The sequence below is a fragment of the Solanum verrucosum genome, unplaced genomic scaffold, assembly GCF_900185275.1.
Source record: "Solanum verrucosum unplaced genomic scaffold, falcon-dt-bn FXZP01000205.1, whole genome shotgun sequence".
Lineage (NCBI taxonomy): Eukaryota > Viridiplantae > Streptophyta > Magnoliopsida > Solanales > Solanaceae > Solanum > Solanum verrucosum.
In genome coordinates, this window is record NW_026019950.1 from 1740221 (window position 1) to 1753490 (window position 13270).

A 13270-nucleotide genomic window follows, 5' to 3' on the forward strand; every position below is an offset into this window, starting at 1 on the left:
AGGAATATTTTAAGAAGCTTGAAGTTTTGTGGTCACATAATAAATTATCTGACTTCTCCATTTTAAATAGTGTTGTCCAAAAATCAAAATAGTCAGAAGGAGAGTATACTTATTTTTGCAATTATTAACTCCTAGTTCTACAAAACCTAAATAATACTGTACATTATTTTGTTGAAATTTTCTTTTCTTTTCTTTTTTTATTTGTTTTAATTAGGAGGGGGAGATCCACTGGTCCATTAATTATGGATTTTTTTATTTTTTTATTTTGGATTAATCGACCCACTTATTTCACTTCTTTGATGATTTGACTTATTATCTCATAATCAGAGGTGAAAAGTGTTTATCAATTTTTTTAAAAAAACTTTCGTTTATTAAGAAGGTTGAAGGGCGATGAGCAAATTTAATTTTCTAATTTTTCACTCAAAATATTTGAATTTCAGAAAACATCCACTTCCATATAAAAGAAAAGAAAGTCTTAAATTTCCTAAAAGGGGAAGGAAATGAGAAGAAGGACAATGTGGATGATATTTGTTCACATGTACATGGAATTAATTGAGATAGAGTAAAGATTTAAAATTTATGAATTTAAAATTTTAATCTGTTTTAAATTTTTAAATTTTAAATTAATAATATATACCTATGAAATTTAAATTAATATTAGAGTCAATCAAACTCATGTCTCGAAGACTAGCTTCACCCAAAAAATTAGACCAAGTCATGAAGAATATGATTAATTCATTAGCTATAATACACGGACAATGTTATTGTTTACTAAATATGAATAAAGTCTCAAATTAAATTTGAATTTTTTGAGAGAAGATGCTAACTTATTATAAGCACTATTAGAGATCTTAGCCATTTCAAGGCCACCAATATGCCTAAAAAATTTAATAAAATATAAAATATTGCACTCTTAAAACTACATATGAATTTCGATAATAAATTAATTATTTTTCAAGTATGATCTTAGTCCCAAAGTCTTTAAAGAAATATGCGAGGAACTTAGAGGGATTAAGTTTCTTACTAGTATTAATAACTCAAATTTTATGAAAGCTCGATCATTCAATTAATTCAGAATCATATGATCATATCATATCATGTAAGGTCTATTGAAGAGGGTAACCATTGAGTTAGAATTTTTGTAATAAGAAAAGTTATATATATATATATATATAAACACATATAAACATTTTTTTTATCTATTTATATAATATAACTTTCCGATAAATTAAAGAATGTGAAATAACATTTATTGAATAAGGTAACTCCATCACCGAAAGTGGGATGAATTTTGTCATAATTTTTATCGTTTAATTTAAATTTAAAATTTCTAATTAATTAAGAATAACTCGATAATTAATAGTATATGTAACCATAGGTGCAGATGAATGAAGTAGCTAGGTAGGAAATTGACTAGCAAACAAACAAGAAAATAAGATAAGTTAGTTACTACTAAGTAATAAGTACTCAGTATATATGCTAGCAGGCAGAAGTCACTTCAAAATAAAATTGCAATTATTATTACGTTACCTTTAGCAATATATGCTAGCTGGGATATATTATATAGTTTTATATAATATAATATTTAATGGACTATGACATTTAGGTAGGAAAATGAGTCCCTACATAGATCCATAAATGTTCTTGCCTTCTCTAGATCTCTTGTCTTAGCCACACATCTAATTAATTATTACAATTATTCTTTAGTGTAGGGAGTAACTTATATTCATTAATGCTCGTTAAATAATTTTTATATTATTAGTAATTAATACATAATTATATTATATAGTGCATTATTATATTTAAATTACTATAGACAATTACTTATAGTTATTGGTTATCTTCTTATAGTCGGATGGTATAAAATATGTATTTTTATTACATTAAAGTTAATTAAATTCAATAATCTTATGTTTTTCTCTATGTCCATTGTAAAAAGCAAAAGCAATTAAGCATGTACTCCCTTCGATCAGAGACAAGATTTAAAATTTGAATTTTATGAGTTTAGATTCATAATTTTATTATTTTAATCAAATATTTTTTTAAAACAAAACTCTTAAAATCTATGGTCAATCAGGACATAAACAATAAATTATCCTTTGATATGTTTGATTAATTTACTAATTTCTTCAATTGGGTTATAATTTTGGTATATACCATTTTCATTAATCGTTCATGCCACTTGAAATATAACATGTCATAGTCAATTAGATAACTTATGTGATTATAGTTTATTATAAAGATGAGAATGTCATTAAAAGGTATGAACTTACATTTCACCTTATTAATTTATATAAGGAGATTCTATATATAGAACTAACTTGAAAGAGACATGTATATATATCTAGGAACAAATCATGAAAAGGGGGGATTAATTAGTGATGATTAATTTAGGAGGAGTATTAGTCAAGGAAATTAAAAGGGAGACAAGCTCAATAATTATCATTGAAATTTGTGTCTTATTAGTTTATCATTTTAATGATATTGAGAGTAACAATCTCGACAAATTATCAAATTCCATCTTGGAAGAAGGAACCAAAATCCATCAACTTCAATTACTTACTTTGTCCACTTTTAATTATCATATTGCATTTTTTAAAAGTCAATATGATTAATTTTTGAAGTTAAATTAGATAACATTAATTTGATATTTTAAACAAAAAATTTAGATATTCAAAAATTATACAAAAAGTACTATAAATTCCATTTTTTCCGCATATCAATATAATGAAAAAATACATCGTAAAATATTAATCAAAGTTATTATCGTTTGACTCTAAAAAAGGAAATTATGACAATTAAAAGTGGACGGAGATAGTATTTCCTATTTTGACCTTCATAAGTTGCGAAAGGTGGAGTCAGAATTTTTAAATTTATGAGTTCTGAACTTACTATAAATTCATAATTTATCGGCTTCCGTCCCAGGTTATGGATTAATATACATAATTTACAAGGGATAAGGTATAAGAGATCCTCATAAACTATAGTAAAACTATTAGTTACACGTTTAAACTATATGAAGTGTCCTATTGCATCCTAAAATTTATTTATTTTTTCTGTATTATTTTCCCTTTTCAGTATGTGAGGTCCTATTACCCTATAAACTTTAGTTGTCAAGATTGCATTGTTTTGTATTTTAACCTATTATATATGATGTTATTGTACAAATAAGTACAAGTTGCATTAATTTTTGTATCTACTAATGTGCATCACTCATTTTGATATCTATAAATTTATTCTTGATATTTTGCACATGTACGTTTTCTTCATTTATGAAGATGACACAGTTGTGAAGTTAGTATTTTGCATGTGTGTCTTTATATTTAGTGTATAAACTAACAAGTTATTTTTCTTGTTCATGTCATTGGATGATTTGGATCACAATTGAGAAAAAACTTACCAATATAACTTTCAAAACTAAATAAAAAAAAACCGCCATCAAAAATTGCATTACAACAACAGTAAAAATTGGATCAATAATTGCATTTAGACAACAATGAAATTTGGATCAAAAAATTGTAGGGATTTAAATAATATAGATAAATTAAGTCCAGAAAAAAGATATGACTCTCGCATAATTTAGAGTGTAAATAATACAATAAAATTAAATTCAGAAAATAATATATATCCCTTGCATAATTTAAATATATAATAATAATTTCGCCATAATTCAAAAAAAAATTAAATTTCATCCCAATTTTCAATTGCAAAGAAATTATAGAAGGTGGAATTTTGTTGCCTATGCAAGTATAAAGTTGATTTTCATGTTATGGAATTTAATAATGTTATTTCCACTAACCCACACAAATTCCAAAATATATAAAGAAACTGTATTACTGATGATATATATCTATCATTAAAAATTGATCTAAGAATATTCATATTATTAATATTTTGATTCAAAATTATCCATACTTTAAATTAACGAAGAATATATCTGAGCCTTTTATATATCACACTAATATGCCTTTGTCTCTTCATCTACTGATGCAATTATACAAATGAATTTTTTTCCATTTTGTGAATAATTATGTAATACTGTTTCTCCATGGTATGTTTGTCCAATTTATGGAAATTATCTTATCAGAATCGTGGCTTTTCACTCCCTCATTTTTTTTAACTGCTTTGAAATATTTTTTTCTTGATTAGAGTCTATTGTAAATAATTTTTTTTATTTTTAAAATAGGAGTAAGATGTAGACAGGTCACATCTCTAGACTCCATTTATAGAATTATACATTATTATTGTAAATTATAATATGGTGTGATAAATGAACAATTTTTTATAAAAAAAAGAAGAAGAAAAGATTCTTAGTCAAATAACAATAGTTTGAGTAATTTGTTGTCCCAATAAAACCAAAAGTTGTCTTACATTTTTTTTTAAATATACGTGTAACTATAACAATTCACTATATATATATATATATATATATATATGTTTTCTTGTTTTTGAAGGAGTATTTTTTCTTTTTAAAAAAAACAATCATATCTCTATTTACCTATATAAAAAGAAAAAAAAAACAGTCAATAAAATGAAGGAGTTAATTAATACCTACAAAATTTTAAAAAATAACTTTTAATGTTCTCAAGAGATGTTTTTTTTTGTTTTTTTTTATCATTTTATGTTTAAGAATGATAATCTATTTAATAATAATAATACTAATAATATTGTTTTTAAATGCAGATGCTTAATAGCCTACTTAAAAAAATAAAATAAAAATTTTAAAAAACTTTTTTAATATTCCCAAACACATGGTGTGTACGAGAAATATGCTAAACTTTTAAAACGAGAGACGCATTATTTTGGTTTCCAGCCTTATTGATGTGTAACCCAATAAATAAAAATATTCCTTTTATAAAAAGATGAAAGAAAAGGGTCTGAAATATATTCGAACTTTGATCGAAATTGTTTTTATGATACCAAATTTTGGAAAGAACTTTTTACCCTTGCACTATTTAATAGTGTATTTTAAAGGTATATATGTTCCCGTGTGGACATAAAAAATAATGCATAATTATAAATAGTAATTTGTCCACGTGGGCACATATATACCTTTAAAATACACTATTAAATAGTTCAGGGGGTAAAAGGTCCTCCATAAAATTTGGTATCGTAACAACAATTTTGGCCAAAGTTAGAGTATTTTTCAAACCCTTTTCCCTAAAAAAAATAGAATATAGCATGTAAACTCCCTCCGTTGAAGTGCAAATGAAATACTAATAATTTTACACTACAATGTTGTATGATGTCTGAGTTGAAGATTTATCAAAAATAATTTTTCTATTTTACAAAGATAGAGATAAAGTTTAAATACGGCACACCCTTTTTATATCTCATTGTTGGAATTACATTGAATTTATTGTTGTTATTGTTTTTGTTATGTTGTGATATCCTGTTACTAGAGATGTATTCAAAATTCTAAGTTTAGAAGATGAAATTTTAAACTATAAATAATACTAACCCGAATTTGAAATAGATAAGTTATACTCCCATATGCTAAGTGAAATTTTTATTTATAAATATAAAGTTTGAATTAAGATTATTGAATTTTATGTGAGAATTATTGAATGCCCACATGTAGCATGCACCCCTAGTCCTACAAATGATGATTTCTTTCGACTTTTAAAATTTTGGGCAAACAAAGAATAGGTACATTATTATATATCCACTATTATACTAACATGCTCTCATATTTTAATTTTACTTTTTCATATTTTAGATAATCATTTCAAGAGTGAAGAGTCAATTCACACTTTTTAAGTGTTAAAAGGTTTGTAATTTCTGCATCTTGACTTCCTCCTCCATGCATGAATATAAAAACTCCACCAAACAAAAGTTCATACATTTTTCATTATTTTTTTCTTGTCTAAAAATTATAAGTTACGCGAAATTAAAATAACCTACAAGGAGGTTGGTTGTGGAATACCTTTGGATCGATTTACTAATCTTCTACTCCAATTTATGTAATATGTTTTTATTATATATATGGGTTCGTCAAACCTAGTATCTTGTATTTGTATTTTAAAATTTACTTAATATATATATATGAACTCAATGAGCTTTTGAAATCCCAACAACAACAACAACAACCACCATATACGTCTTGTAATGTAGGTGCACACGCAATCTCATTCCTACTTTGGAAGGTAGAGACTCTCTTCGATAAACCATTGGCTCAAGTAAGATATATTTTAAAAAATAAGTATGTAAGACAAATATAGTAGTGAAGAAATCATGTTGAAAATAATGAAGAAGAGAATAATAGCAACAACAAATAATACGATAATTGAAACAAAGGAAACAACATATAACACTAAAATAAAAAAAAAAGATATTGAGAAGATAATAATAACAATACTGAAAAGACAACAAATAATGTCAGATTACCTAACCATCAATCCTAATCTTCGACAGTAAATCTTTCTACAAAAACTTAATTCGCCTATATTTGACGGACACAATTACCTGATATCTATATCAATAATACATAAAGAAATAGTTAAGGTGTGGTTGAGCTAATCGAGACAATACCATAGTCAAATATAAAAATCTTAAAAAGAGATTAGAGAGTCAACAATGAGTATAGTGACCATAAAATTACAAAACTATAGAAGAAAAAGTAGTAAAGCTAAAACGTGGGGACAAACAAAGACAAGGTGTACCACGCCACAAATAGCCTTTCACTCTCTCTCTCTCTCTCTCTCTCAATTGGTGGGATGCATGTTATCTCTGCTGTCAACATTAAAAATCTTTTATTTTATAAATAAATATTTTGATCAATTTTTATTTTTGTTCCTACAAGTGAATTGTCAACTTCAATTTTTAATGAAAGAAGATGATAAGTAGATATGAATGTCCTTTTTTAACTTTAAAAGTTTAAAGCAAAATTCATGACTTATCTAGTAAAGCTAAGAATGTTACCACCAAAGAAAGTGGTGCAGTAAATGAGACTTCCTCCCTTAATCAAAAGTCTCGGGTTCAAATCCTGAAAAAATCCTAGGTAGGAAGCGTTACTCTCCGAACAAAGCTCTACCTGATGCGAATCTAGATTAGTCTAGACTAAACTCCAATGTGGGTATCGAATGTTGTGTGATACTAGTTGTTTCTTGCTTATCCAGCTAAGCAAGTTGGGGCAATATAAAGTAGTAGTTGCTATTACTATAACTATTTTGTTCAGTAGAATCTCTATGAGCTGGCATAGCACCTGCTTTCAAATCAGATTCAGTTAACAATATAAAAAAGTTGCAAAAAACTAGATCTATCAAGTTAATGTTTCTTCATTATAGTTGTCAACAACCTATTCTGGTTGCATTTTATCTCATACTATATTACATTTCTTTTGTCTTAAACCAACTTTATCATATAACAACTCACAAGTGGTGATTTCATTTGGCATCTTTGTTAAGCCAAGAAGATAACAATATGTAATTTAAAGGTTAAAGTTAGAACTATTACTATATCGTTCCGATTATCAGTAAGGCTGAGCATTACCTATTCCCCAGAAACGTCGAACATTATTTTTCTGTATATAATTACGTAAACCATGTGGAGACTGTCTATTTCAGATCAAAGGGCAAAATTCTTTCAGGTACAGACAGTTTCTAATTTACAGAGAGGTTACATAACAAACCATGAGAATCAGCCTACTCATCATCATATGAAACATGGAAATTGGTGGTACAGCCACTTGCTTGAGGATCTTCTGCTCCGCAGCAATCATAAAACTTGGCAGCATAAGGAGGATCGTCTGGTCCTAGTTCGTAATACCTACAAAGAGAAAAGAAGGCAGAGACTATCAACTTGCCAACCACCCTTCAGAAACTATCTTGCATGATATAAATATAGAAATACCACTCCCACATAGTGAATAGATATGGAGGGAAACCTGCCATGGATATACTAATACAAGAAAGTGAAGTGGTAGAATTTACAGGTTAATAGCTAATGTTATCTTTCTAGCATGAAAGTAATGCCATCCTCATATTCTCGTTTTCCTCAAAACTATGAGATTCTTGTCATTTTTCCAATCAATACAACCAAGTAAAACTGTTACTAGAGTATACTGCACTAGAGTAGACAGAACAAGCAAGCCAACTGCAATTCTGCACACGTTCCTGCACCAATTTTTTTTCCTTTTCCCATTTCCTATCTTCTTTTCCATTTTAAAATTTTAATGAGATTTGAACATTTGAAGCTATGCCGAACTAGTTTGGGATTGAAGTGTAGTTGATTGATTGATCTGGATGGTGGACCTTGCTTTGAACAACTTAAAAGGGGTCTAGGATTTGCTCTTAATTCCCTTGCTGTTTTAAGCCAGACCCAGCCAAGATTTCCTTTTGAGCCTCCCTAGACAAAGGAATCCCACCTTATCAAGTAAAACCTTCTTTCTTTTAATAGGAGTTAGGAGAGCATATGGACTGGTCGAGTCAAATTTTGGAAGGGTTAAAATGGATAAAATCAATGAATGGTAATGACAAACCAGTTAAATTAGGTTGTTTGGGTGAAGATGATTCGGGTCAATTTTGGGCTAAATAATGGGTCATAACTCATAACCATTACACCCAACTTAAACCATTGTCATTTGTTTGACCTCTGCTTTGGTTTATAATAAATAGTTTAATTACCACAAATTAAAACAACTTTTTTGTTAATTATATAGAGAGAAAGAGTGGATGAGATTGGAGAAACCTTTTTCTATTGTTTGACGAAGTCTCCGGAGGGTCATTTTGAACTACCAAACTGTTAAATGAGTTAATTTGAGTTGCCTCTAAATTGGCCCAAAATATTTCTAATTCCATCTGCCCAAGTTTGGAGGGTTGGACGGGCTACACAAATTCATATGAGCAATGTTGACACTGTAAGAGTAATGGCGAGCCTATAAGCCTCTGTCAAGTTATATAGCGGTGCATCAATCCAGTAGATCCAAAGGTTTACAGATGTTCTCATTTCTTATAAGAAGAAAATACCAGTAGGCTCTCTCAGTCTCACTCAAACTGGTCTAAGTTCTCTGCTGAAAGAGAACAACAACTTAGAGCTGCACCTCTAGAAGAAACGCACCTTTTCACACACAAATTCATGTATGCACATTTATTTTTTCTTGTCAGTCGGGTGGAATTTCTCAAAAGGGAGTAAGAAGTAAGGTGCAAAGTCCCAAAAGATTAACAAGCAAGGATGTGAAAAGACATTAATTCAAAAATATCAGACTAGCATTTTTCTTGTCTTTGTTATTCACTGATGTAACACCCAGACTAATTATGATACAGAGTGAATCTATGTGGGCTTAAGATAAGTTGCTGTGTGGCTTGTTCTTCTTGTACCTAGCGGGATGCAGCGTCACGTAGTTAGCACGGAAACTCATGTCACAAGAGTCGTGTCTATGGACTTCAGCAGTTTCCAACTCTACAAGTGATATCATGGGTGCTCAAGTTTATAAAACAAACAAAAGGATCTTACTCCCTGAACATAAAAGGAAAATCTGCAGTACCTTCAACTTGCTGACAATAGTTGCAAGTCTTATGCACATCAACGGGGAACTAATAACCCAGTATATTTTGGAAATAAACTGTATACAATTTCATTTAAAAACTGAGCACACAAATCAGATATTTAGGTTATTAGAGTCGTCCCTACTTCCTCGTCTCTATAAACGTGATCATCTTGAAATCTATGTTGCAATAACCTTCCCAGGTTAATTTTAAAACGTACACTCTTGTTCTAGACTTTGTAAACTGCAAACATATAAACCAGCGGATATATGAGAAGCGGTAAACTAGTATGAAACTGCCATCCTATAGTGTCCAGATGAGTCCTTCCCTAGCAATGTATGAGTGTTTGCAGGGAATTTGTCGTAGTCAATACTTAATGAGATGAAGAGATTGATTTAACATGAGTTGATTGGTAGGGGTTAGCAACCACTAAGAAGATAAAACAGGGGGATAGAAGCCACTAAGAAGATTAAAACGGGGGACCTAGGAATTAGGATGAGTTGATTGGTAAAGGATAGCAGCCCCTTGGAAGATGGAAATGTCGGGCCTCTTCATCCAAAAGATATCATTACTCTTTGGCCACAAAATTACTGTTTCATAATGGAACTTCTTTTATACCGAGAAATCCTTGAGGACGCATGGTTAGGAACTCAGTGGAAAATGGGACTGCCTGGTGTCCTCTATCCTTCTCCACTTAAGTAGCAGACTCTTAACGAAAAAAACTCACTGAATCTCATTGCACTTACTATTTCACATCACTTCTCCTTCATTCTTTCACTCAATATAATTGAAAAGCTTGTTTCTGTATACTATGTACGATGTGCAGAAAAAGTTATGGTTGTCACATGATAGATATATATACCATGATTATCATAAATGAGATTAGCTAAGTAGATGTTCTGACTCCTTCCAGAAGAGGGAAAAAAGAACTTCTTGATCTAGATGGCCGATAGTGGTACCAGGTGGCAGGCAACATGAACTTCCAGTTAAAAGGAATAGTTGTACTTGATGTAACTTAAAGTATTCTCTTGGGAAGTTCTGAGTGAAATTCATTCCTATTCATTGTGAGCAGGTAGATAAAACTTAAGTACATAAAGATTGGTATTGATCATGTCTTTTAAGTTCTAACAAAGATTTTCCGGCAGGACTCCCCCAATATTGGGAGGGGCATCAATTGAATTCAAGTATATTAGTGCAATGATCTTTATATGATTACATTGGGTATGTCGTTGTTGTTGATCTTTATATGACACGGTGAAGTCTAAGAAATATTAAAGGTAAGGTCATTGGATAGCAGATGTTTGGTATGTATCACAATCAGATTTACACAAACTACATCCGTGCATCACTTGATGTCGACTCTTAATTCATTTGACATTGCAAAACACAAAGTATATGAAAAAACCTAATTATCTATAATCAATAAGTACTATTTTTCCACACCCCCTAAGAGATCTTCACTTCTTCTATTAAAATTTAAAACGTTCCATGGCGATGTATTGGCAGCATCAAGATTCAATGTCTTTGGCAATAAATCCTAGAGCAACCTAACTAAGGAGGTAAATTTACCTGGCTCATGTTATTTGGCACAAAAGTTAGCTCATACAAAATCTCTACTCTAGTATCTCACCACATAATAAAGGGGCACTACAAACGAACCTACGACAGTAATATCTTTTCAAGACGGGGGTCAATGAAAATGGGGAAAACATGTTTTTCTTTCTGTTGGGTGCACTAGAGACTGCATTATTTTTGTGTTCCTATCAAAGAGTAGCCGGACAATGCTAGAGTTCTCTCTGGATCTCTAATACCCATGTTGCTCGGACTCTCCAAAATTGTTGCTGCGGCCCTGTCTGATTCTCCAAAATGCACTACTTTTGAAGAATCCAAGCAACATAGCTAAAAAACAAGCATAAATTACACCTATCATATCTAAAACAATTTAAACAAGCTAAGCATATCCCTAATTGATAATATTCTTAAAAATAATATAAACAAAAATTACTGGCATAGTCCAACTAAAGGCATGTCCAATTAGCACTTCACCCTCATAAATAACCCCATGCCTTTGTGATACAATTGTGAAATCACAAAGCACACAAGCAGTTGCAGTAATAGCCCGTTGACACCCCTAATTTTCGTTAAGAAGAAAAATTATTCCTCATTTGAACGAAATGGATCTGAATATATCAAAACAATTCACCAGACCCCAACTAAATTAATCAATTTGATATATCTGCCGACTGTCCTAATAAACAACACTCAACTAATATATGAAACTGATTAGATTTTGATCCGTGAAAGAAACGATTAGGCAGAAAAACAAAAAATAGAGAGCTAAAACAGACAAGTGATACCTTTTCTGATCGTCGTGACGGCGACACACAAAGAAAGAAGGATGAAATCGACATGAATTAGAGTTGTTAGAAGCTGAATCATATATCTGTTTGCATCTCTTGCATACTTTCTCTCTGCTCCGATTCCCTTCTGCTTCCACTCCCGCTGTCTTTCCTGCTTTTTCCGCCATGTCCCAACTTCACCATTTATCGCGCACAATTCTGATCTAACCCAATTTATGCCGGTTCAAAACGAATCGAAATCGATAATTCCAACAAAAAAAAAAAGTTATTGATCTATCAATAATGGGTTATTGGTTTAGCTTCTTTTTTTTTGTTATTGAGTTATCGATTCTTAATGGTTTAAGGTTTTTTCTTAATGGGTTAACCGATTAGTAAATTAAATAATTATATTTATACCATTTTGTATATAAAAGTCCTTAACTTAAAGTTTTGTTCTTCCTTTTATTTCTGACTATGTCATAATCTTGGTTATTCTACAATGTAAAAGTGTTTATTTTTTAGCAAGATGCAACTTGTGAACTCATGTACATGATTCATTCAATTTATCACCTTGTTTCTAAGTGATTTTTTATTAATTTATTTTTGTATCAAATCTTAACAGTTAAATCAATAACTGAATCGATAACTATCAATAACCGATAAACCACTACCCGATAAGTCAATATCTTAATGTTTTCTAGAACGATTTTGCATCTCTAGAAACCGATAACCAATAAGTCAAACCGATATACTTCAAAACCGAATCAAACCAACCGATACACAATTTGAACTCTTTATTTGATTAAATATTAAGTTGTTAATTATAAGAAAAAATAATTTAATTAAATATAAAAAAGTTTTAAAACATTTGTGTTGTAGTTCAAACAAAACAAAGTTTAAAAATCAAAATAGACATGGATTTCTATGGGCCTGCTAGAGGATCTATCCAATTGTATTTGAACAAATTTTATAAACAACAAAATTCAGAAATAACAAAGATAATAGATATAATAAGAATTTATAGCTATAGTTTAATAATTATGTTCCATAGTTATAGTTTTGTTTGCTATGGAAGTTGCGGTTTGTATATTTCTCTTGACCGTTTGTAAATTTCGTTTGCAAATATACAAGCAGGGTAAGTATATACAAATGGAGGCTACAATTTGTATCCTCTGCTTGTCCGTTTGTATATTTCGCTTGTGAATATATAAATAGGGTAAGCATATACAAATTATGTATTTATACATTTAGGAATTTTTTAGAACACCGTTGTATATTTCACTTGCCAATATACAAACAAGGTAATTTATTATGAATTTTTCATAAATTGTATACAAATACCTAGGGTTAGCATATACAAATTTTGAATTTATACAATTAAAAAACCGAATAGCAAAATTTCACGAAACATAGCCATGGATTAAAAATAATCAAAACTATAGTTAT

General features: G+C 29.8%; 2 protein-coding genes across 2 annotated transcripts in view; one reads left to right on the plus strand and one right to left on the minus strand.

Moving 5' to 3' along the window:
* The window catches only part of LOC125813703 (cysteine proteinase inhibitor 6-like), a 180455-nt gene that overhangs the window by 86398 nt on the left and 80787 nt on the right, over positions 1-13270 (plus strand). The window lies entirely within an intron of this gene.
* Positions 7469-12065, minus strand: LOC125813709 (uncharacterized). The gene is made up of 2 exons (XM_049493163.1): positions 11843-12065; positions 7469-7767 (listed from the first exon to the last, which is right to left on the minus strand). Exons 1-2 carry the CDS (start codon positions 12010-12012, stop codon positions 7644-7646), a joined length of 294 nt encoding a protein of 97 aa, XP_049349120.1. The 5' UTR covers positions 12013-12065; the 3' UTR covers positions 7469-7643.